The 24,151-nt window shown below is 54.1% G+C and overlaps 11 protein-coding genes across 11 annotated transcripts; 6 read left to right on the plus strand and 5 right to left on the minus strand.

Annotated features, from left to right (window-relative positions):
- Window positions 1-1,243: 1,243 nt before the first annotated feature.
- On the plus strand, window positions 1,244-2,489 carry VTN31DRAFT_3181 (uncharacterized protein; the record flags this gene model as incomplete). The annotated part of the gene is made up of 5 exons (XM_069403432.1): window positions 1,244-1,265; window positions 1,317-1,368; window positions 1,426-1,558; window positions 1,620-1,916; window positions 1,986-2,489. The coding sequence occupies 5 exons, from the start codon at window positions 1,244-1,246 to the stop codon at window positions 2,487-2,489; spliced, it is 1,008 nt and encodes a 335-aa protein (XP_069262614.1).
- A 399-nt stretch (window positions 2,490-2,888) lies between these two features.
- VTN31DRAFT_3182 (mitochondrial 37S ribosomal protein bS1m) lies at window positions 2,889-4,250 on the plus strand (the record flags this gene model as incomplete). Its single annotated transcript, XM_069403433.1, has 1 exon — window positions 2,889-4,250. The coding sequence occupies one exon, from the start codon at window positions 2,889-2,891 to the stop codon at window positions 4,248-4,250; it is 1,362 nt and encodes a 453-aa protein (XP_069262615.1).
- A 1,229-nt stretch (window positions 4,251-5,479) lies between these two features.
- Window positions 5,480-6,113, plus strand: VTN31DRAFT_3183 (40S ribosomal protein eS17; the record flags this gene model as incomplete). Its single annotated transcript, XM_069403434.1, has 4 exons — window positions 5,480-5,500; window positions 5,575-5,700; window positions 5,773-5,970; window positions 6,039-6,113. 4 exons carry the CDS (start codon window positions 5,480-5,482, stop codon window positions 6,111-6,113), a joined length of 420 nt encoding a protein of 139 aa, XP_069262616.1.
- Window positions 6,114-6,588: 475 nt separating this feature from the next.
- Window positions 6,589-7,710, minus strand: VTN31DRAFT_3184 (uncharacterized protein; the record flags this gene model as incomplete). Its single annotated transcript, XM_069403435.1, has 1 exon — window positions 6,589-7,710. One exon carries the CDS (start codon window positions 7,708-7,710, stop codon window positions 6,589-6,591), a length of 1,122 nt encoding a protein of 373 aa, XP_069262617.1.
- A 630-nt stretch (window positions 7,711-8,340) lies between these two features.
- VTN31DRAFT_3185 (uncharacterized protein) lies at window positions 8,341-12,007 on the plus strand (the record flags this gene model as incomplete). Its single annotated transcript, XM_069403436.1, has 2 exons — window positions 8,341-10,186; window positions 10,233-12,007. The coding sequence occupies 2 exons, from the start codon at window positions 8,341-8,343 to the stop codon at window positions 12,005-12,007; spliced, it is 3,621 nt and encodes a 1,206-aa protein (XP_069262618.1).
- Window positions 12,008-13,087: 1,080 nt separating this feature from the next.
- VTN31DRAFT_3186 (uncharacterized protein) lies at window positions 13,088-15,638 on the minus strand (the record flags this gene model as incomplete). The annotated part of the gene is made up of 5 exons (XM_069403437.1): window positions 13,088-14,171; window positions 14,223-14,651; window positions 14,710-15,074; window positions 15,139-15,399; window positions 15,600-15,638. 5 exons carry the CDS (start codon window positions 15,636-15,638, stop codon window positions 13,088-13,090), a joined length of 2,178 nt encoding a protein of 725 aa, XP_069262619.1.
- A 524-nt stretch (window positions 15,639-16,162) lies between these two features.
- Window positions 16,163-16,867, plus strand: VTN31DRAFT_3187 (uncharacterized protein; the record flags this gene model as incomplete). Its single annotated transcript, XM_069403438.1, has 3 exons — window positions 16,163-16,291; window positions 16,379-16,719; window positions 16,792-16,867. 3 exons carry the CDS (start codon window positions 16,163-16,165, stop codon window positions 16,865-16,867), a joined length of 546 nt encoding a protein of 181 aa, XP_069262620.1.
- Window positions 16,868-16,959: 92 nt separating this feature from the next.
- On the minus strand, window positions 16,960-18,601 carry VTN31DRAFT_3188 (uncharacterized protein; the record flags this gene model as incomplete). The annotated part of the gene is made up of 2 exons (XM_069403439.1): window positions 16,960-18,213; window positions 18,281-18,601. 2 exons carry the CDS (start codon window positions 18,599-18,601, stop codon window positions 16,960-16,962), a joined length of 1,575 nt encoding a protein of 524 aa, XP_069262621.1.
- Window positions 18,602-19,892: 1,291 nt separating this feature from the next.
- VTN31DRAFT_3189 (uncharacterized protein) lies at window positions 19,893-20,348 on the minus strand (the record flags this gene model as incomplete). The annotated part of the gene is made up of 1 exon (XM_069403440.1): window positions 19,893-20,348. One exon carries the CDS (start codon window positions 20,346-20,348, stop codon window positions 19,893-19,895), a length of 456 nt encoding a protein of 151 aa, XP_069262622.1.
- A 366-nt stretch (window positions 20,349-20,714) lies between these two features.
- Window positions 20,715-21,182, plus strand: VTN31DRAFT_3190 (uncharacterized protein; the record flags this gene model as incomplete). Its single annotated transcript, XM_069403442.1, has 1 exon — window positions 20,715-21,182. One exon carries the CDS (start codon window positions 20,715-20,717, stop codon window positions 21,180-21,182), a length of 468 nt encoding a protein of 155 aa, XP_069262623.1.
- A 1,135-nt stretch (window positions 21,183-22,317) lies between these two features.
- On the minus strand, window positions 22,318-23,956 carry VTN31DRAFT_3191 (uncharacterized protein; the record flags this gene model as incomplete). Its single annotated transcript, XM_069403443.1, has 4 exons — window positions 22,318-22,769; window positions 22,831-23,293; window positions 23,356-23,708; window positions 23,767-23,956. The coding sequence occupies 4 exons, from the start codon at window positions 23,954-23,956 to the stop codon at window positions 22,318-22,320; spliced, it is 1,458 nt and encodes a 485-aa protein (XP_069262624.1).
- Between the last annotated feature and the right edge of the window lie 195 nt (window positions 23,957-24,151).

Genomic DNA, 24,151 nt, shown 5'->3' on the forward strand with positions numbered 1-24,151 from the left:
GAAGGTGCTAAAGTAGCATTCCTCTAGTGACTTTGATGTCTTGTATGTATGTAATATATATTCTCCATGACTAAGGTAGGTACCTCGAGGTAGGTATCTGCTGAGGCTGAGAATAGAGTACTCGTACGGAGTACGGAGTACAGGGATGCAATATGCCGGGGACATGATTGGACCGGATCCCCTCTAATCATAACCCAATTTCTCCGTACCGAGGCCCTATTCATGTACTAATTTCGAAATTGGGTGGTGGTTAATTGTCTGTCGCTGGCGGAAAACCCACTCGGATATCGGCCGGAATTTAACTAGGTGAGGTCCGGCCCCGCACTACAGTTGTTTGCCCTCGCCAGTTATGTACATCACAGGAACCATACGGAGTACAACAGCTACATTCGTCATCTCTGAGAGGAATCAAGACTGGATTTAATGCGTTGTCCGAAACTCTCATGTAACGATCCAATCACCATGAAGATCCATTGCCGAAACGTTGTCTGAAGTACGGAGTGAAATGTTCATCCGAGCTGTCACTGCTAACGATGTCGGTCCTCTTCCAACGACAACTGGTGGACGATGACTGCTACGTACCTAGATAGAGCCAATGTTTGAATTCCGTCTTCACCAATACTATACAGAGCTGACGAGAACGGGCATGGCCTCCATTGAGGTATTGAGTACGAGTAGGATGTCCATTGCGGAGATGCCTGTACATCCGGTTTCTGATAGCCCAAATGATTTCGATGTTCTGTACTATTTGATCCACTGAAGCTTAACAAGCATTCAGCAGACCAAAATGCGAAAGAAGAGACCATGAGGAGGGTATCTGAAACTGCTCAAATGGTTATCATGGCAGTCATAGTCGGGCAACCTAAGAGTATGAAGGACTACTCCGTACAACGCACGCCGATCCAAGGAATCGGGTCAACAATGATGCCGCTATCTAATGAGGCGAACTCATCATGTCCATGCGTGATCGACACTCATTCCAGTCACCAGCATATCCGGCGGTCGGCGACAAACCGGAGTTACGCTTATCCCCAGTTCGATTTGTATGTGCATGGACTATGCATCACGGGGCGATGCTATTGCGCCGTTTTCTGCCTATTTGGCCGGTCTCCAATGGTATACTATATATAAAGGGGATGGAGAACCTCGAACTCCTCGAATTCAATCGAATTCAAGAGCACTGTGAACGTTGGCGATCTTCTATTCATATCCTTAGTGACCGAGTACTACATACAAATCTATCATGGTCAAGGTTCTGTTGACGGGTAGGTGATCCTGAATGTCACGATCCTAACACACACTTACCGGGGTACTAGGTGGGAGCGGCTTCATCGCTGCCCATATTCTGGAGACTCTGTTGGAGCGAGGGTAAGTCGTCATGACGGGAGACACCGTTGCACGCTGGGCTAACAGAGTCGCAATTAGCTATGATGTTGTGACCACGGTGCGGTCAGAGGAAAAGGGACAGCACATCCTGAACGACCATCCGAATGTGCCCAAGGAGAAGTTGTCCTACGTCGTTGTCGAGGATATCGCCAAAGACGGTGCCTTTGACGAGGTAGGATTCATGGTCATGGGGAATTCGCAATGTACGAGTAAACTCACAGCGTGACCTGCAGGTTGTCAAATCGGACCCCCCATTCGACTATGTCATCCACACGGCGTCGCCCTTCCATTATCGGTTCACCGATCCCGTGAAGGAGGTTCTCGATCCGGCAATCAAGGGGACGATTGGCATCCTCAAGGCGACTAAGGCGTTCGCCCCAACGGTGAAGAGGGTCGTGATCACGTCTTCCTTTGCCGCCATGCTTCGTCTCGACAATTCGGTCAAGGTCTACGATGAGTCGGTTTGGGCCAATGTTACATGGGAGGAAGCCGCCAGTGAAAACAAGCTTGCGACATATCGAGGCAGCAAGGCAAGTTCCTCCTAGTAGGTCTGGCATCCTGTTACGTACACGCTCGCTAATGATAGACCTTGTGTTTAGACCCTCGCTGAGAGAGCTGCGTGGGACTTTGTCAAGAAAGAAAAGCCCAGCTTCGACTTGACCGTGATCAACCCGCCCGCAGTGTTCGGCCCAATCGCTCACCACCTCAGCAGCCTGTCCGCTGTCAACACATCCAACGCGCGCATCCTGGATGCCATTCAGGGCAAATACAAAGATGGACCGCTCCCGCCCAGCGTTGTGTTTCTCTGGGTCGACGTGCGGGACGTCGCTCTGGCGCACGTCCGGGCGATCGAGGTAGCCGAGGCCGGTGGGAAGCGACTCTTCATCACGGCGGGCCACTTCTCGTCCAAAAAGATTGCCGATACCATTCGAGAGACGCACCGGGAGCTGGCACCGAAGCTGCCCGAAGACCTTGCCGACGATATGCCAGCCGATGTCTATCAATACAACACCTTGGGTCGGCAGCTTCTGGGAATTGAGTTCCGGAGTTTCAAGGAAAGCATTGGTGACACTGTCAACTCTCTGATCAAGTTTGGCGCATAGAGCTGTGGGAAAAACTGTATGTATTGGTTGATAGCCAACGGAATTTCGACTCATCTCAATTGTTTCTTTACTCGTAGGAAGGACGGAGTGGTAGTACTCCCAGCAGCAATACAGTATGTTTTCTACTCGTGCAGTATTATTCAGTTCGGGTTGCAGCTCCGTCTGCTCACAAGTGAAGTGAGCCTATTCAGTTGCTTGTGGTGAAGGTGAAACTGAACCGGGCTCTTCGTAGGTCCCGGACCTAAATTAGTTAAGAGGTTAGGGCTACGGGCTAGGGCTTGGCTGGCGCAGTCGAGCGAACTACGCAAGTGGTCTGTGCTGGCGGCCGTAAACCATCGTAACTTTTCAGACACGGAAATCTCAAGGTTGAATTGAGAGCAGCCAGCATCGCACGCAACCATGGCGGCCGCCAGGCTCTCGCCGACGGCGAATCTCCTTCGAAATTCCCGCCTTTTTGCTGTACCTCAGGCATTGACGCCGCCTCAGGAGCCGGTGAGCTCCAAAACCGTTGTCGAGTCAGACACCGCAACACTCCCTCACCCGATCCGCGCATCCATAGCGACGCCACGCTCGTCCCTCGTTCGGGGTGACTGGGGCCTGAAGCGACCGCTGCCGTCAAAGTCAACGACAGACAAGTCCAAGAACCCTGTCGTGCGGGTCATCGCGCTGGATACTTTCGAACATGTCACCGATTTCGAGTCCGCATCGGATCACACGAAAACTCTGGAAAAGTTCCAGGAGCTCCATCTCCCAATCTCCTTGCATGCGAAGCCAAACTACAACACCGCCGTGATCCCGAAGCATCAGAGTCCCTTCGACTCGTTGGTCGACAACACCGCCGAGAGCGAAGGCCTGAAGCAACCTGGCGCGAAACAGTACCGTCAAAAGGGCCCTTACCTGGCCGGTCAGACCGAGACGGAGTTCCAGCTTTACCTGCGGAAGATTCGCCGTGAGAAGCCAGAGCTCCTGCGGCAACTTCGAGAACGCTACGTTGCGCAGAAGACGGCCGAACGTCGGAAAGAAGCGCAGGACAACGGCAAGGACCTTGAAGGGCTCGACCAGCCCGTTGAAGTCTCGGACGCCGAGTTCCATGACTACCTGAAGCGACTACGGGCGGACCCGCGCACCATGGGTCCGATCCTGTTCGACCTGCTAGACCTGCCGTCGCCACCCAAGGTGCCGAGCGTCCGGATCGGTGCGGCATACTACACCGCCAACGGCACGAAGCTATCCGCAGCCCAGTACGCTTCGAGCGGACCCCCCAAGACGCATCCTTCCGCCGGTCTGTCCTACATGCGCTCCCACGCGATGATCTACAACCACCCAGCCTTCGGCCCGCAGGCCAACCGCCGCCCTGTGCATGCCCGTGTCCTGATGCCCCGAAAACGCCAAAAGGGCCGCTCGCAACGCCCCATCATCGGCGTCGCCGGGTTCGCGCACGAGGACTTGAACAGCATGACCTTTGCGGATCACAACGGCCCGCTCGGCCTGGCCTTCTTCGACGCTACCATCCCCGGTGGTGCCAAGTTGTGGGTGACGCCGACCCGCGCCTACGTCGATTCCCAGGGTCGGGTCGAGCTGGTGTCCAACCGAGCCACGGCGTCGGCCAAGGCACCCTACGGTCTCGTCGATTACCAGAAGCCCGCCCCGACGAGCATCTCGGATGTTGCCCGTGGGCCGCATCGGACGGTTCCTCGGCTGGACGCGGCCGATTTCGGGAAGAGCAGCAACCGCTCGGGTTCGTCGTCGAACCGATCATGAGCCCTAGATCAGTGACATTGTTGGATGTACGATAGTCTTCTACAATTATGTATGTATACTGTAAAATTGGTGAAATGGGATTGATTCTGATTCCACTTCCATATATACGCATTATCTCTGGCATTGCGTTGTGCTTGGACATGGCGAGTGAAGCACGGCTAATAGTCAAGGCCAGTGACATTCAGCGGGAAAGGTGGCGTTTACACCATCCACATATTCATCTGGTAAATATACGCCTCAAGCCATTGCCTGCTTTTCTTTCCACGCAGCCCGAATATTGCTCCGACCCAGATTGCCTGTGGTCCGCACGTCTCGTGAGAAGTCACGGCTCTCATGGCATCACATCCTACTAGTAGTCACTACAAGACTACGCCAGGCGTCGAGCTGCGATCTTCCTCCGTGTTCCACACCCTGCAGCGTCTTTTCCGCCAGGCAGGCGATCGACGCAACGACGGCGTCTTTCGAAGGTACTTTTGATTAGGCCTACTGCCCGCAGGCGCCGACTCCGGATAAGCATCAACAGGCGGAGGGCGTCTTTCCGAAAATCATTCCACTGCGAATCATTACCCCCAGCTCGGCCGTACCAAAAAGCTCATCCGTTTGACGTGCGAATACTCAGAAGCGAGGGACAGGTTTTCGGAACGGGTTTTTGTTCATTCTTCCTCCCACTTGAGTGATTATTGGATTATATTGGAACGCCTAGTAGGCTATTTGTTCCAGCGGACTGTCTCCTTATCCTGATTTTTCACCGCCGCTATCTAAGAACTTGAAGAAAGATGCAGAGAATTGAAAGTTGTGGGCTCGTTTGCAGAGTTCCTCTGAGAATTTCTTCCTGCCGTGTATATGCAGCGATCAGTCCTTTGTTTTTTTTTTTTTTTTTTCTTCCTGGTCTTTTCTCTGATGGGCCCTCAGTACTGTCGTTTTCTTATTGCTCGACGCTCGTAGGTAACTAAGGTACCAGGTACTAATGTACTCGTACATATAGCGTCAATGAGATGCCGAAGGCCAGAAAGTCCGGCAGAGCTCTGGTACAGGATGTAACTTTCACTCTACGGAGGATATACTCCGTAGAGAGACTTTTGATGGCTGCGTCGATGGATGAAGTTCCTCCGTCACGTGATGATAACAAAACACGTGACTAGCGCGGCACACACAAACTAAGCGAGCCTTGATTCGATTCAAGAAATCGTCTCCGTCAACTTTTCGACAGCCAGCAGCAAACCGCCAAAATGGGTCGCGTCAGGACAAAGGTAAGAGTCCAATGACTTTTACGAAGCGCAAATGAGTCAGAGACTAATGAATTGTTTTCTCCCGGTTTATATAGACCGTCAAGAAGTCCGCCAAGGTCATCATCGAGCGTTACTACCCCAAGTTGACGCTCGACTTCGAGACCAACAAGCGACTCTGCGATGAGATCGCAATTATCTCCTCGAAGCGCCTGCGGAACAAGGTCAGTACCCGCGTCTGTGGTCATTGAACCGTCAAACTGGGGTTACTGATGCAATTGTCGTTCGTGCGATAGATCGCTGGCTACACCACGCACCTGATGAAGCGAATCCAGCGTGGTCCTGTCCGTGGCATCTCGTTCAAGCTGCAGGAGGAAGAACGGGAGCGCAAGGACCAGTATGTTCCGGAGATCTCGGCTCTGGATGTCTCCCAGACCGAGTCCGGTCAGCTGGACGTTGACCCCGATACCAAGGATCTGCTGAAGAGCCTTGGCGTAAGCTCCCACTCCAATTGTTTCATGTCTCTTCGTCAGTTCGTGATGACTAACTGTTTTGTGTCCAGTTCGACTCGCTCAAGGTAAACGTTGTCAATGTTACGCAGAATCAGAATCTCGAACGTCCCCGCCGTTTCCGGTAAAAGTCTTGAGTTCCTTTTTAGAATGTTTATGACCGGGTTTTGCGGAAAGGGCGGCCAAAAAATTCTAAAGAGTGGGAGGTTCTGGGTTCTCGGATAAGCACGAATGACACTGCGTTCCCATACGGTGTGTTCCAATTTCGTGCGCTTCTTGTCTTGATGTACAGTTACCTCCAGACGGGATGCCGAATCCAAGTCACGATTTCTCTGCATCAAGGTGTCGCTGATTCTCCCGTACATTGGGGGATGAGGCTTGATCGCCAATTGACTTCCCTCTATGCTTAAAGTATCTCTAGGCCTCGCCATCAGAAAACTCCTGGAACGGTAGGTCTACAGCGCGTCATGTCGTCTTTCTGGAGGTGAAATGGGCTCCTGAAGGCGTACGAAACTCCGAGCCCACTGTTCAAGGTGGAGTGAGCGGTCGCTACTGCATTCTGACGCAGCGTATCATTTGGATTCATCAACTAGTACTATCCATCTATAATACATCGAGCAAATCCTCCTCTTCATTGTCATGATGCTCTTGATTTGACGTGGCCGGACTATGATCCTTGCCCGTTGAGCTTGACTTCTTGATATTTTCATGGAGGTTCTTCGGCACATAGCCCTCGATAGAGCCGCCCGCCTGGCTCTCAGCCTGAAGGACAGGTAGTGCCGGGATGGCGTCAGACGTAGAAGCGGGCATCTTCTCTGAGATTTGAACTTCCACGCGGCCCTTGACCCTAAGTGCTGGGTTCGAGTCTCCTCTCTCCCGGGCAAGTTCCTGCGAGTTAGAGTCGCTTACAGTGAGCCGCTTCACCTTCTCGGCCACTGAGTCCGGCGTAGATCCTGCTACTTCGACCTTTTCTTTGCCCTTTACCGTCTGCTCTGGAGCTGCTTCCTTTACCGTTTTTGCCTCCTTGGCTGCCCGCGCTTCCTCCAAGAGCACCAACTCGATGGCGGCTGCATCTGGTCGTCGTTCCCAGACAGGCTGCTCAGCCAGCTGCACGCGCACGTACATGGCCCGTTCTGCACATTCATCCGAGCACCACATCTCTAGCTTCTCCCTCGGAACGACCTTCATGTCCCGACCCCGTCCGTTCGGACCGCTACCTTTCGGGCCCCAAACGATCCGGTACTTGGCCTTGGGATCTTCCTTCCGATGCTCGCGGGGACACAGCGCGTAGCCGCATCGGCCCTCAATATTGCGCTCGAGGATTAGATTGTCAAAATCGGAGGGTTGAAAGGGCGCGAGCGAGAACTTGAGCTTGGCGACATCGGCGGGCGACGGCGCTGCCGGATCTGCGGTGGGCGACGAGGGCAAATTGATCAGATCGAGGATACGGTCGAGAATCAGCTTCTCGGCATCCTTTTGCGCCTGGATCTGGCGTGCATGATGAAGCGCGATGGCCAGATGGCGGGGGTTTACATTGCGCTTATCGCCGTAAGCCTGCGTACCTGACTGCTGCTGTGATGATTGTTGCCGCTGTTGCGTCTGTTGTTTCTGCTGCCATGGAGGCGGCGATGCTGCGGGCTTGGGGCTTGTGCCTAGAGTGCTGGCATGCATGGAGGGAAGCGAAGTCTTCAAAGTTGGCTTTGGAGCGCCATGTGGGCTGGCCATGCTGGCGCTAAATTGGGGGGTAAAAAGGATCTCAGGGTCAGAAACCAGGGACAGAACGAGTCCTCCGGTTCAAGTGGTGATCATAATAAAGAACCGCACCAGAAATTCTGTCAGAGATCAAAATCCCCAGAAAAACCGATCGAGTTGGGGACGGCGCGGGTTGATCTCCTCGTCGTCATCCCATCCCGGTGGCGGTGGACCAGCCCAGAACTCCCCGCCAGTTCGGCCTCGCTTCATTCTCCCATCCTCATCTCTCCAACGAATTGATGAATAGCACCCTTGACGGACTCGTCTGGTGCTATCGGTCCGAATTTCTCCTGGTACGTCCTCTTCTCGTATCCGGTGCTCTATCTGAAATGACTGACGTCCGCAAGCCGCAGCCCGATCTCATGCTCCGAGTTCATCTTGTTTACTGCGCGCTGTAAATCTGCCTGGCTACGGCGAACAAACGCTACGATCGAGTTCAATTATCGCTGTACTACATTCTTTTTACTCTCGATCAATTCTTGCTCTGTCCCGCCGCAATCGGCCAAACTGCGTGCCGCTTGGTGGTGTTAATCTTCCCTCGTCGCTGTCAATCCGGTTGCCTGAATCCTCCAATTTCTGGGCGACGACGTCGCTGGCATCCCCATGTCCGATCCCCCGTTCACAGTCAAGGCTCTCTTCGATTACACGTCGGACCATGAAGACGATCTCACTTTTTCCGTCGGCCAAATCATCACCGTCATTGCGGAGGAGGATGCGGACTGGTACTTCGGGGAGTACACAGACGCCGACGGAGTGAAGCGGGAGGGCATCTTCCCCCGTAACTTCGTCGAGCGGTATGAGCCCGCAGCGCCCCCGCGACCAGCGCGTCCATCTAGAGCCAAGAAGGCGCCCGAGTCGGCTCCGCCGCCTCCAGAGTCCATCGAGGAATCCGCACCGGCTCAAACACAAGACGAAGTTGCGGCTCCCCAAATAGGAGACCCAGGATCGGCATCGAGAACAGAAGCTCAGCCGGTGTCGGAGGGGCCAACGTCACCGCCAGCACCGGCGGCGGAGCCATCTGCTCCGCAGCCCCCGCCGGTGACGCAGCCGGAAACCCCCGCCCCGGCTCCTTCAGCGGCGCCAGCTGCGGCTCCAGCTGCAAAAGCGTCTTCCCCAGCGATCGTTGACAAGCCGGCATCGAGCTCCTTCAAAGACCGCATCGCGGCGTTCAACAAGGCGTCGGCGCCTCCGCCCTTCCCCGCACCCAAAGGCCCGACCAATTCTTTCGTCAAGAAACCTTACGTACCACCTCCACCAAGCAGAGATGCGTACATTCCGCCTCCACCAAGAGATCTTCATCCCAAACCGCAGCGGCGTGATCCTGAACCGGCTGAGCCGGTAAATCGCGAGCCGCCGGTGTCGGAGCACAGTCAGCCGCCACCTGTGGAGCATACCGTGGATGACGAGCCGAAGCCAACCAGTCTAAAAGACCGGATTGCGCTACTGCAAAAGCAGCAGCTCGAACAGGCGGCCCGGATGGCTGAATTGGCTCAAAAAAAGGAAAAGCCGAAAAAGCCGCCAAAGAAGCGCACAGAAGCCCCCGAGGCAACGGCCACAATCCCTGGTGAAGGTGCTGGACCTGAGCGGACCGAGACAGCGGAGCCCGCTGGTGATGAGCGTGCGACACAAGAAGCGGCTGGCAATGACGTGCAGAAACGGGCTCATCTGGCTAGTCCCACTCAACCAGCCCGAGAGCTACTCAGTGACACCAATGATGCGGATCACTCTGGCGCGGCGGATACAGAGGATGCGGACGAAACGTCCACGAGCAGAGAAGAGTCGGACGATCGACCCCGCACTGGAACGCGGGCGAAGGTGCCTCCTTCACAAGAAGACGAACAAGACGGCGATGACCAGGAGGAAGATGACGAAGAGGAGGAGGAAATCGATCCGGAGATCAAGAGGAGGATGGAGTTGCGGGAGCGTATGGCCAAGGTCAGTGGCGGCATGGGCATGATGGGCGTATTTGGGCTTCCTGGCGGTCTACCAGGCATGTATGCACCAAAGAAGTCCAAACATCCGGCGGAGCCGAGGAAGTCAACGGATGAGGACAACGCCTCCGGACGAGCACAATCTCCCCCGGTACCAACAGTACCCTTGCCTGGGATGAATATCCCGAGGCCGTCCGTGTCCTCTCCGAAGGTAGAAAAGGAAGAAGAAGAGCGACCAGACCAGCCCATCACCCAACTACACTCACCTGAGGAAGTCCCCGACGTCGAGGATGTCGCTGATCCGGAGCCTGCCGCTCGCAAGTCTGTTGACCGCGCCCCTCCACCTCCACCACCCCACGGTGAGCCGGCCTCGACGGCGGAACCTTATAAGTCCGCCGAAGGTGATGGCGACCTAGACCGCGCCGCTCCACCGCCGCCTCTTCCCCTCGATAGTCGGCCACCTCCGCCTGTGCCTGTTCCTGCGACGCCCCCTGTGCCGGCGCCGCCTGTTCCGGACTGTGAGTCCCGCACTACTCTTGGATAATCGATGCTAACCAGTCTCAGCACGACCTGTCCCTCCTCCGCCGAAGTCGCCAACATCTGGCTTCGAGTCTGATGACGAGCTGTCCAGTCAGACCAGGGCCATGTCTTTGAATGCACCGGGCCCAGAAAGTCCCGAGCCCGCAGCTAATAACCTGGACCAACCTGATTCCCAGCCACCGCCGCCTTCGCGACGCTCGTCGACCTTTGACACGACCTCGCCAAAGTCCCCTACTTCCGAGAGAAGGTTCAGTCGCGGGCCTCCTCCGATTCCAGGTAATCTCCCGCCATCGTCACCTCCTCCGCAAGCTCGGCCACCACCACCTCCTCCCCCTACCGGCACCTTGAGCCGACGGGCCACGGCTGACGCTGGCGGAGAGGAGGCAGAAGCTGAAACGACGGCAACGGAGTATGAGGCCGACTACGACACCGATATTGCTCCCGGAGCCAAGTACAAGGATGCGCTCAAGGCTCACGATCGTGAGTCGAGTGTTGAAGAAGGGGCCATCACGGACGAGCCATCGCGGGCCGTCCCTGAGCAGCGGCCTCCACCACCACCTCCCCCGGCATCGGCACCGAGGGCGGTGCCGCCGCCACCTCCCAGCCAGCCTCCCAAACGGGCGTCGGTTGATCTTCCGAGAGCGGCTCCTCCGCCGGTCCCGGCTCCGAGAGAGCCGACCCCTGAAGAGATTGCCGATCACGATGACAGGGACTATGATCCTTACCGGTACGATGCACCCCGTCCAAACCTGCCACCCCCGCCTCCGCCTCCGGCCCAAGCACCACCCCCGGCTCAGGAGGAACAGGAGGATGATCTTTACGATCCGTCACCCGTTCAACCCCGAGCGGCTCCGCCTCCGCCGCCGTCGGAAAGGGCTTCTGCATTCCCTCCTTCTTCGCCGCCGCCGCCGCGTCCATCCAGCGATGCTCCTTCTGCTCCTCCATCGCGGCATTCAGTCGATGTGCCCCGGGGCTTCCACGGCACGCGGCGGTCGGTGGACCTTCCACGATCGTCCGGGGATCTCGGGTACATGGCATCGGACGTGGATCTGGGACAGGCCAGCCTATGGTGGACGCAACCCAACACCCCTCCACCGGTATTCCAGAACCGGAAAGACCTGACGTTTGAAATCGAGGAATCGGTGTCGACGAAGCGGGGTGGGAAGACACTGGTGACCAAGGACGTGTATGTTCTGTTTGCGGATTACTCACAAACTGTTGTGCACGTGCACTTTGACGCGCGGAACCCGGTGGACGTGGCACTAGAGCAGCGGCACGAGCCGCCACCGAGCAAGCTCCGGCAAGACCAGCTCGAGGCCGCGCACGAGCAATTTGGCACGAAGATCAGGGAAGCCATCTCGGCGGTCCAGAACACAGTGGTCGGCGATGGAACGCCCGCGGCACTGATCCATCACCTGCTGACACCGCTGCCTGATGCGCTGGGCCCCGTTGGCACGCGAGCATACGGCGCGCTGGTGTATGCGAACCTGGCCAACGCCACGGTGCAGCAGTTCGATGAGATCCGGCCGGGCGACATTGTCAGCTTCCGCAACGCGAAGTTCCAGGGCCACCGCGGCGGGCTCCACCAAAAGTACACCGCGGAGGTTGGCAAACCGGACCATGTCGGCGTCGTCGCCGACTGGGACGGCACCAAGAAGAAGATCCATGCCTGGGAGCAAGGGCGCGAGAGCAAGAAGGTCAAGGTCGAGAGCTTCCGGCTTGGGGATCTCAAGAGCGGCGAGTGCAAAGTCTGGCGCGTCATGCCACGGAGTTGGGTGGGCTGGGAGGCTACTAAATGATTCTCTCTCCCCTGGTGGCCTTCTTTGATGAATTCGTTTTATCGCTGTGGCATTGCAGTTGTTGTTGATGATCATCCTATTACTAACAGTAGTACATTACCCTGTCTGAGTGTTAGCCCTCCCCTCTATCGTTTCAACTGCATGAAATGTCTATATCATGTTAACTCTCGCCCTGTGGTGCGAGAGAGAGAGAGAGAGAGAGAGAGAGAGAGAGAGTGAGAATGTTGTCAAAGTTCGATACGATCGGGCAAGTTCCTGCGAGTTAGAGTCGCTTACAGTGAGCCGCTTCACCTTCTCGGCCACTGAGTCCGGCGTAGATCCTGCTACTTCGACCTTTTCTTTGCCCTTTACCGTCTGCTCTGGAGCTGCTTCCTTTACCGTTTTTGCCTCCTTGGCTGCCCGCGCTTCCTCCAAGAGCACCAACTCGATGGCGGCTGCATCTGGTCGTCGTTCCCAGACAGGCTGCTCAGCCAGCTGCACGCGCACGTACATGGCCCGTTCTGCACATTCATCCGAGCACCACATCTCTAGCTTCTCCCTCGGAACGACCTTCATGTCCCGACCCCGTCCGTTCGGACCGCTACCTTTCGGGCCCCAAACGATCCGGTACTTGGCCTTGGGATCTTCCTTCCGATGCTCGCGGGGACACAGCGCGTAGCCGCATCGGCCCTCAATATTGCGGAGAGAGAGAGAGAGAGAGAGAGAGAGAGAGAGAGAGAGAGAGAGAGAGAGAGAGAGATTGAGAATGTTGTCAAAGTTCGATACGATGAAAATATTTTCTGCTCATGTCGTTATTGGAATCGAGGACAGATGTTGATGAATCAATTACATACTATTTTCTTCTCTCTGCGCCTGTTAATTTATTTTATGAGTGCACCAATGGCCTTTGTATCTATCTATCAAGGATCAATTATGGATATATGTTACAGTCTTGCGGAATATGAAATTGCCAAAGCTTTTCCAAACGAGATGGCTCAAGGATTGCGTAATATCTTCTATCCACAATTACAATTGCCTACCTACTTAGATATCGACCTATATTCAACTAACTACTGTACAGAACAAAAACACAGCAATCGATTATAATAGCAACAACTCTCCCGTCGCCGGCCCTCCAGCAGCCTGCGTCTGATACACAGACTGCTGATTCTGATTGACCACGTACTGCGTCTGGGCGGGCCCGCCGCCGAGCTGGCCGCCATCGTCCGCGCTGCGGCCGCCCAGGTTCAGCGACGCCATTTGCTGCGTGGTCATGTCGGTCATGGCATTGGCGAAGTATGCGTCTGCGGCAGCGGCGGCAGCGGCGACGTTCGGTTGTGTGTTGGATGTTTGGGAGGCTTCGTTGGTGGTTTGATTTGTTGTATTTGCTGCAGTCGCGGTGGCTGGTGTGGTGGTTGTGGTGGTTGTTGGAGTAGCAAAGCCCGTGAGAGATGTTGTCGTCTTGCGTGGCTTGACAAGTGCGGGGCTGTCGGCGAGGCGCTTCGGCCGCGCATTGCGAAAGACTTGCTGCACGGGCTTCAGATACACTGTGGCGAGGGTGCCGATGTTCAGGCAGAGCTCTTCGAGCGTGTCTGGGTCGAGCTTCTCGCTCTCCGCGGTGATCGGCGGCTTCTCGCCCATGACAATTTCCTTGGCGGCCTTCGGGTCGGTTGACAGCAACCGCCAGTACATGTACCCACGGTCGCGCAGATCTGGGTCGTCTGTGTCCTCGGTGCACCACTTCAGCACTTGCGGCACCAGTGCTTGGCCCTTGGTCGGCCGCTGGATGAACAGCTTCACTGTCGCCGTCAGCAGCGCGAGTTGCACCTCGATCGGTTCTTCGTGGAACGTTGCCAGGTAGTCCTGGAGCAGCGTGTCGGAGTTCTCAATCCGATCCGCATACTGGCCGATAATCCAGATCACCGCCGCCTTGGCCTCCGGCTCGTCCAGCTCGTCGATGTTTTGGATCACCGCCCCGATGATCCCTTCGTATTGGTTTGGGTACTTGCGGAAGATGTTCCGGATCACCACCGTCGCCTCTTGCACGATGTACGGGATCTTTGCCTTGACGAGATCCAGTAGCGTTTCGATGCACTGTCGCGCTGCCGACTCGATCTTGATCGCAAGTTTGCCGATTGCCCGCACGGCTTTTCGCACAAAGTGCACGTCGATCTCCGTCGCATATCTATTACAATCGTTAGAACGAATCTCCAATCGAGACTGATGTCGTGCTTACTCTCGCAGCTCCGCCAAGACCACCGAGATATTCTCCTTCGTCGCCAGCATAAAGATCAACTCCAGCTTAGTGACCTTGACGTAGATTGGATCGTTGTACTTGCAAAAGAATACTCGGATATCGTTCCGAAGAATCTCCGGACGCTTCTGTAAAATTAGAATGGCATTGCGGAGAGCAAGATACTGCACCTCCGGCGGTTTCGACAACAGCGTTACCAGCGGCGGCGATAGTTTCTTGCACAGTGCCGTGATTTGCTTCTCGTCTGAGATGTAGTTCATCAGATATAAAATCACCCGGATCGAGGTCAGAACCACGGCCGAGTTGTTGTGGGATAATCGAGGGGCAATCCGCTCGGCCAGCAGAGACGCCTCAGTCGAATCCCTCGGCACATACGCCATGAGCGACTCGAGAATATACGTCTGACACCATCTGCCATGGCGTGAGCCTTGTTCGCGCGTTCGAATCGAGGGAGGCGGTTTGAGCTTACTCGGAACAGTCTGGCAGCACAGACACTACCTTGGACGCACTGGCATAGTCTATCGTGAGCGAGATCGACTCACTGCGCTCCCAGATGTCCACCAGCGCCGCCAGGACGCTGGCAACAACGGTGGGGTTCTCATCTTTTAGCATTCGATTTAATCGGTCGATTAGGTCGGACGATTCGACCATCTTCCGGTGGTGATCATAGAGTTTGGCGACGCAAAAAGCCGCCGTCTTCCGCACGTATGGATCAATATCCACCATTAGCCTCTTCAAAGGTTGCACAGTTGCCTCGACGAATTCGCGAACATGGATGTAGGAGATTGTCCGGAGGGCCAGAGCGCGCACCAACGGGTTGTGGTCGTCCATGTCCTAGGCATCCGCCGCCGCCATCAGATATGGCCTCGAGGTATTCAACCCTTTCCCCAGCACTTACCTCCACCAGTATCGGCAGCGCCTTGAGCGCAACTTCCGGTTTCGCTCGGGCATAGTTCACCAGGAACAAAAAACACATCTTCTTGATCTCCAGACTCGGAATGCTCATACAAGCAATAACATCCGGGAACAAGGCGACCATGTCATTGTTGCTCATGGTCATGTTGGCGACGATCTTCTTGAGCGCAATCTTCTTGGCCGAGTGATTCTTGTCCTTCTTCCCGCCGCTGTTGAGCTCGGCGCGGAGCTCCGCGACTTTGCCCTGCCAGGAAAAAGCACTTCGTGAGCTACGTTGCTGCGCGAGATAGGGGGCTATGGGAATGAACATGGTGGACGGATCGGGGGGAAACAGGAAGCAGACTTGATATGATCCAACATGACTCTGGCGTTGCAGCACAGTCGCACAAGGAATATGTAGACAGAGGGTGGCATAATGACAAAAGACAAGAAAGCACAGCATACCCTGGCGAACAGCTTCGCATCTCCACCCCCGGAACTCATTGTGGCTTGCGACAGAGGGGTTGTGCAGGCCGGCGATTCGACTGAGGGGAAGTCAATCCGCACGCGACACTTCCAAGGACAGGCCCTGTAGTCAATCGTACGCTAGATACATAAGCTGACAAGGCGATGTCGCGATGATCACATGGGATCACGGTGCGGAGGTCTGGGGCAGGATTTCAGCTGGTTGGCTGCAAAGAGGCGTCCATTATCTCCGGGTTCTTTTTGGCTCGCAAGTGGCGTCTTGAGTTGGCACACGGTGGCCCAGCGCTAGTGCGGCGGATGCTCCTGAGCGAATGTCAGTAGTGGAGAGTCTGAGTTCGAGAACTTCGAGAGCAACGAGGGGGAGTACTTCGTGTTGTCGGTAGGCTACAGTAATCTTCATTTACTACCTACCAGTGGAGGGTCAACTGGCATAACTATTGACTAAGCCAGTAGTCGCCAGTCGAAGACCGAAACTTCAGCACCTGTCATTCTTCCCAAGGCAAAGACACTATTGACCGAAGTTCCATTCCACCGTCTTCACAATGTCGTCGTTGAATACACGGCAGCCCAAGTGGCTGCAGGACATGGAGTCGCCTCCTCCGAAGCGCTCTTCGAAGGCAAACAGCATCCGTAATCCACCGGGCTTCACAAACAAGGCCTCTGGCAAACAGGTTCGAACCTGCCGCTTTTCCCAGGAGTGATACATTCACCAAACGCGAGTCGAATTCTACGAGCTGACTTTCAATGTTCTCCGGCAGCGACATACGGCCCCTCAGACACCACGCAGACCCGTCGAGACCGAGACGCTCAGGCTCAAGAAAGCATGGGAAGTCGCTTTAGCCCCTTCCAAGCAAATCCCTATGAACGCCATAATGATGTACATGTCCGGCAATAGCCTGCAAATCTTCAGCATCATGATGGTGTTCATGCTCTTCAAAGGCCCTATCCAGGGATTGCTCAATACCAACGCGGCGTTCACCAAGTTCGAGACTGACCAAAACCGCGGACAACTCTTGGGCTGCAAGGGCGTGTACGTGCTGATGCAATTGGTGTTGCTTGGCCTAGGTGTTTGGAAGGTCAATGCAATGGGGCTACTACCGTATGTTTCCACGTCTTTGAATGGTGACCAGCGATGTCATTTGATTTGACTAACGACATCTTCGGCACGCAGGACGACGAGATCGGATTGGCTTGCCTGGGAATCAGAACTAGTCCCATTGGAAAGAGCTTATTTTGCGCTGAGTTGAGTGTCAGAGTTACTGCAATGTATGATACCTGTTTGATGAATGAGTTGAGAATTTCTATGTGTATTCTATCCATAGACTCGTATCAGCTGAAGTCATTGCTCCTCACGTTCCCGCCGCTGACGCCTCCACTCCGGTCCGTTGCGAGTGAGAATTATCAAGAGAGGCAAGGTGGACAACATGACAAAGGCGATCAATGTATAACACCAGCCTCGACCCATAGCATTCAACATCAATTCGATCACGGCCGTGGCACCCGCACCAAGGAGGCAACGGGTGATATTGCTCCCCGCTGTGGCGGTTGCGGCCTTATTCGGATAGATGTCGATCAGCAACGTGCTGACAGTATTGAAGGACCCCGTCAGGCACCATCCGAGGAAGAACGTGACAACAGTAGGCGCCGCAACGTGGAGCTCGAAATGCAGGAACCAGCCAAAAGCGATCACGCAGCAGGACGAGCCAACGACCAGCGGCATAGCCATTTGGAGCCGTGCTTTTTCAATGGGAAATTGCTGCAGATCGGTATTTTGATTCCGAACTACCGGAAGGCCCAACCGGGTGGCAATCCGTCGGTAGTTGAAGTCCAGCAATTTCCCGTTTACGACAGATGCTAAGGCGGAACCCATGCCAAAAGGCAGATAGCAAAGGCCAATCTGGAGGTCGCTGAGACCATATATTCTCTTGAAAAGAGATGTCATTGCAACAGCCACGTCATAGAAGCCGGCAAACAATAGTGAATTGCAGATCAGGAGCAGAGCAGTGTCCTTTTCGAAAAGAATGATGAGCGTCGACAACGGATTCGGAAAAGTCAGCCTGCGTGGTTGAGATCCAGTGGACTCTACGGCAACAGTGCAGTTTTCTTTGGAAATCTTTCGCATCTTCCGGTACATGTTCAAGGACATGTTCAATGGCGGCGGCCGAATGGAACCATTTCCAACGATCTTTCGAGCCGTCTCTGGAAAAAAGATCAAAAACGGCACCAGCCACGATCCGGCCAGGATTACCTGGAACCAGAAGATCGCCCGCCATCCCAAGAACTCCGCCAGCACGCCACCGATGACGGAGCCAATGGCCGGGGCCAGCAAAGACCCAGCCGTCACAAACCCCATGTAACTGCCTCGCTCGGCGACAGTAGCAACATCGGAGACTACACCGGCGGAAAGAGCAATAGTGCTGCTACTCCCTGCACTTTGCAAGCACCTCAGCACGAATAGCGCCGCGTAGTTATGCTGCAGGGCCAGGCCAATGTTCGCTGCGATGTAGAACAGGAAACACACCATATATGCCGGCCTTCGACCGACATTATCAGCGAAATCTCCCACGAAGACTGGCGCAATGCCCTGGAATATCTATGGGGATTGGAGTGCTTTTAGTATTTCCGGCTATCTGGGAGTCCATATAATGCGACTTACGCACCATGTAGCTCGTCAGAGTCAAATTGATCAGTCCAATGGAGACATGCAGGTCAGACGCTAGCGTGTTGAGCGCCGGAAGATAAATCTGGGACGCTAGAGGCGAAAAGAAAGCGGCCCAAGATGCCATGACCACGACGAACCGCTTGACATGCTTGGAGAAAACAGAATACTCGAGCGTCGACGGCGACGCTGCCACTGGCACGCCGTCCTTTGTACTCAGCCTTGTTCTGTTTTCATTTCGTGCAGCGCCCAGCGGCTCTGATCCTTTTTCTTTGGCCTGAAGCCCCGAGTCATGCGTTGAAGCATTCTCCGGGGGTGCCATGACGGGCCGGAAGTTGCAGATTTGCCATGGCAGCAGACGGGAAGTAGAAGTATTACTACTACTGCTAGTCACCTTGACTGAGTTAGAATTTCGTCAAGCGTCAAAGTTTTTAGTCATAGTGGTACTTCGGTCTTCGGATCTCTTTAGTTTATCAGCCGTTAATCAATCTGGCGGTGATTCTGTGCGTCGGATATGTACGGAGTAACCGACTCGGAACGAAATCCGGGCATCGTTGCTTTGCCACTGAAACGAACAATGTGAGTATAAGGGTCTAGACTGTAGAGGCCGCATGAGGATGATTTCACTAGTCAAAAATTGAAATCACGTGTCACATCGGGTTCCCTCATTTCCTGTTCGAGGGTCTCGATGTCCTCGCAGGGGAAATTCAGACGACCGTGATGTAGGATTGACAACTGTCCTCGTTTTCCCAGCGAAATGATCACTACGAGTACATGTGTTGTGCTCCGTACTCAATTCTCCAAATTAACCATTAGTTATGTACCTCTTTCACTGATAGCATGATCTGATTTCTTCCGGAGAACTACACATCTACCTTCAAACTCCAGAACTCCAGTCAACATGTTCGATGGCTTCTCTGTCAGAAGAAGAGCTCAAGGTCATCGAAGACCATCCCTTGAACCGTTCATTGGACACCCTCATAGAAGCTCTTCGAGAGGCAGACCAAGCTTATTCTTTTGCCGATTCTGCCCAGGGTGGTGAGGACAGATCCGGGCAACTTACCTAGTAGCGTGCTTTCGGTTCTTCTATATGTCTTGTCGCGCTCGAGAGTCGCATTATGTCTTCATGCGAAGATCAGCGGTCGTAATTTTACGCCCGACCTTCTCGATATCTGCAAACGTGTCCTCGAGAACGACTTCAGCTACGACCACTAACTACCGGCCGCTCGTGAAACTCGTCGTTGAAAAAGGCAGTTGATCTGGAGCTCGGTGCTGGAGCTCATTTCCAAAACCTCTCGAGTGACTCCGCAATCAACGAGTGTTCCCCACGTGTTGGAACGATCAAGAATAACTCCGGATCATGAGAAAGCAGCGAGCAGACCCGCAGCCAGGTTGACGTCAGAGTCTTTCAGGAAATCCAGGACTGCACGTATCACAATGTGCAGGGATTCCACGAGAAGTATTTTGATAAGAGGGACTGGACGTAACGTGTGCAAAACGTGTACCACTCTACGAGGCACCTTCATATTGGCGGTAGATGGGTCGGTCTTTGTAATTCGCCTTCGTAACACGAAGTGCTCGAGTGGTTGTTCAAGCTGCAAGACGATTTCCTTTCAACCGAACAACGTCGTGACTACACAATCAATCTTCCGCGGGAGCTTATCGGTGATGAGCCACGACGACAGATTGATGTCATCTTCAAACGGAAGAACGGTGATCCCTCTAACGATGAGCACGACTGGAGGGACATTGAGGTGATCGGCGATCTCAAGGCGTCCGACAGGGGTGTGAAGGTTCCGCTGGTACAGCTCGCTGGATACGCGCGAGAGGTATTCGCCTCCCAGCCGACACGGCGCTATCTCCACGCGTTTGCAATTTGCGGTTCTTTGATGACGACGTGGGTTTTTGACCGCTCGGGCTGCCATAGCCCTGCTCCATTCATTATTCATGAGCAGCCAGAACGCTTCATACGAGTGATTGCTGGGTATACCATGATGGACGAGGAGCAGCTTTGGCTGGACACATTCATCGAGCGGAATGGCGAGCGTCGCTTTGTACGATTGCAGCATGGGAGAGTGAGGTGCGGCTCGAGCTGCAGCCAAGCCTCTGATCCGTCAACGGGCGATTGTCAGTCGCGGAACGTCTTAGAATGGGAAACTCTGAGGACTGGGAGTACGTGACCAAGTTTTCATGAACGTCGGACCGGCGGGAGCCTGAGGCGAGTCTTCTTCAGCGAGCGAACCAGAAAAGGGGTTGAAGGGGTCGCCAGACTGGAAGGACATCGCGATATCATCAGTATCAGCAATATGCGGTCAGGGATGATGTTCACGACACCTCCTACTTTTGGGGGCACGTCCAACATTGCACAGTCTCAGTCCCTTCATTCCCTATAGCCTGCTGTCTCGGCCAGCAAAACTCGCAGTCGGACCAGCGTTATGAATTCTTCCGAGCGTTTAAACAAACGCAAAATAACCTCTACTCTCCCAAAGTCGAAGCGATCACGGTCCGGAGGTAGTTCCGTGAGCACTTCCAACGAACTCGTGTTCGAGGTGCAAGAAAAGCAAGGAACTAATCTGTTTGCTGCCCGTGAGGACTCATATGACAATTGTATTCTTCGCTGCCTCGTGATATTTCCGGCTGGTCGGCCGATTATACATACCAATCGCCACTGGAGCTGGCAAGCACTGCGCGATGCGATCAAGGCACATCAGTCCCTTGATTTGGATGGAAGAATTCTTCACCGGGACATCTCAGAAAACAACATCATCATAACAGACGCGCAAAAACCGGCTTTGCGGGAATGCTTCTTGACATGGATCTTGCGAAGGATTTGGACAAAGGGCCCAGTGGCGCTCGGCGTCGTACAGGCACCATGGAGTTCATGGCTATCGAGGTGCTATTGAACAAAGACCATACGTACCGTATGATCTGGAGTCATTCTTCTACGTGCTAATTTGGCAGTGCGCTCGTCGTGGCTGGGAGTATGTCGGCAATCCAGCAGCCCAACCCTTGCCGAGTCATCTCACAAAGTGGTACACAGGGACTTTTGAGGATTGCCATCACAAAGGGTGGCCTCGTTGAAAACGCCGAAAGGTCCGAGCTCCTTAGCAACGAGTTCCCGCCGAAGCTGGAGCGTCTGGCACCCTTATGTCGAAGGCTACGTCGCATCTTGATTCCATGGAATGGGCATGTAGTTTTCACAGGGACGCCTAAAGATCCGAAGGTTCTCTACCGGCCCATGATCGAAGCTTTTGACCAGGCAATTGATGACCTTGGCAATGGGGAATAGGCCTCCCCTTCCATTCTTTTCGTACTTTCGTGTCCTATCCCAAGGGGTAGACTACGTAGTAATTGCCATGTCTAACTTCCGAGTTGGCGAGACGAACTCGTGAAATCGGTATCTCATCTCTGACTGAGCAACTGGATAAATACCAGGCACAACGGAGAAAGGGGTGCCTGGAAAGAATATAGGCACTGACTAGGAAACATAATAATCAGATTAATCAGTGCGATCCTGTCGCTGGTGTCTAATATTGAATGCATCGACTTGGGGTTCAATAGGGGAGCTGATGTAGTAGTAGTCGTTACAGTAAGTCGTCATAACACATCCTTCCGGAGTGTACTAATTACAGGGACCTCCATAGGGCCCCTGAATTCCGCGAAATTCAGACAGCACCCTCATGGACGGCTGGGAGGCTCTTGGTCTGTTCATCTCTCCTTGAGTTCAAACGACCAGTCAGCCCCAGCGCTGCAACAATCATATTCTCGAGAGGACAGACAGAGCATGATGGATTGGATCCTTGTCTCGGCGGCCATCGCATCCAAGCAGTACCTAGGGGTCGCTACAAAACGCTTTCTCAGCGGCCACGCCCTATAAATCCGGTGAATGTGTAGTATGCGCGAATCTTGACATCAAGTACCGAGTTTATACACGCGGCAGATGAATACAGCACGCATAACGATGCATTCATTTCTATTCGTGAAGAATCCAAGACCAATTTAGTTGCCAGCAACGTCCCGCCCTCGGATCAGGCTTCCCTATCTTGCTGCCGCAACCGCTTCCCGACATGTCTGCATGAAGATCCGATGGAATTCCCATACATCGGTGAACGTGTTGTACAACGGCGCCGGGGCGACACGGATAACGTCTGGTTTCCGCTCATCGACCACGACCCCGTTTTCTTCCAAGATCTCAAGGACCTTGTCCAATAGCCCCATTCGAAGACGGATGCTGAGTTGGGCGCCCCGTTCTTCTGGGTTCGAAGGTGTGATGATGGTAAAAGGCTTACGATCATCGTCTGGAGCAGAGGCGTCCAGAGGAGTCTTGGTGAGTAAATACTCGAGGTAACCTGTCAGCTCAACGGATTTCTTCCGCAGAGCGGGCATCGTAGCTTGTTTGAAGATCTCTAGAGATGCCATCACAACTGTGAGGTCTATGACAGATGGATTTGAGAGTTGGAATCCGGCCGCTCCCTCCTGGGGCACGAATTCTAGCTAAAGGTCAGCTTCTTCTTTGATTGTGAGAAACAGAACAAGGGAGAGAACGCGTACTATTGTCCATGATGAATCGAGTGGACTTGTCATGGCCCCACCAGCCAGACAATCGAGGCCGAAAAGAGCCCTGTTCGACCTTGCCGTGCCTTTCGTGCACAAACAAGCCGGCCATCGCTCCGGGACCGCTGTTGACGTATTTGTAGTGACACCATACGGCGAAGTCCACGTCCCAATCATGCAGTTGCAGGACTACGTTACCCACCGCATGCGCGCAATCCCACCCAACCAAGATGCCCTTGGAGTGTGCATGCGCAGTAATTGTTTTGATATCAAGAAATTGCCCAGTGTAGTACTGGATTCCTGGGAGGAGAACTAGTGCTGTGTCTGCTGCGTGTTCATCAATGACCCTGAGGATCTGTTCTGTGCTGAGGATAGGCCTCTCGGGGTCTTCAGGCTCAATAAGGACCAGAGCCTGACTAGGGTCAAGGTTATGTAGTTGAATCTGAGATTCAACAGCATACTGTCAAATGAGTTAATGGAACTTTGAACCCACGTCTTGCGCACGAGGATGAATGTACCTACATGATCACTCGGAAACGCCTTGTCCTCAATGATGATTTTGTACCTCTCAGCCGTTGGTCGGTAGAAACTGGTCAGCAGGAGATGGAGATTGCCCGTCAAGGTTCCCATCAGAACAACCTCCTTCGGGGACGCACCCACCAGCGGCGCGAGAGCCTCGGCCCCGACACCGTCTACATGCAGATAAGGCGGGAGAAGCGCATCCTCATGCCCGACAAAGTGACCCGTGACGCCCTTGATAGCCCACGAGCGGAGATATTGGTCAAGATATTTACGGACATTCTTGGGCTGCACTCCCAGTGAGTTTCCGCAGAGGTATATGCTCGGAGTGTCGGAACTACTAGAAGCATCCTCGCCTACGAGACCATCAATAGGGCTTATTCGGAGGAAAGAGAGGGCCGAAAGAAGACGAACCTTTTGGCACAGCCAACTGCTTTCTTTTCAAGTCCTTCTTCGAAGGAATTATGAATTGATCTCGAAACGATCTCAGTGGATCGCGGTCATCCAGCGCTTGGGCATACTCCTTCTGATTCGCCCGAGCATCCTCCTGGTAATGCAGGGGAGGACTTGATTGAAAGTCAAGAGTATGAGGTTCGGTGTCCATTCTGAATCAGTGAATCAGTCAATCAGGACAATGAAGGGTTGGAATTTTTGATGCGATAAGCAGAGCAACCAGCCGGACATGTAACATCCACTGGAGGCAATGCTAACCACGTGACAAGGATACAGTATGTATTGCCGCAATTTCTGCCGCTCCTTACCGCCATTGAGTAAGGTCATGTTCCAAGGAGATGGACTC

Source organism: Thermomyces dupontii, assembly GCF_041956625.1.
Source record: "Thermomyces dupontii strain NRRL 2155 unplaced genomic scaffold VTN31scaffold_2, whole genome shotgun sequence".
Classification (NCBI taxonomy): domain Eukaryota; kingdom Fungi; phylum Ascomycota; class Eurotiomycetes; order Eurotiales; family Trichocomaceae; genus Thermomyces; species Thermomyces dupontii.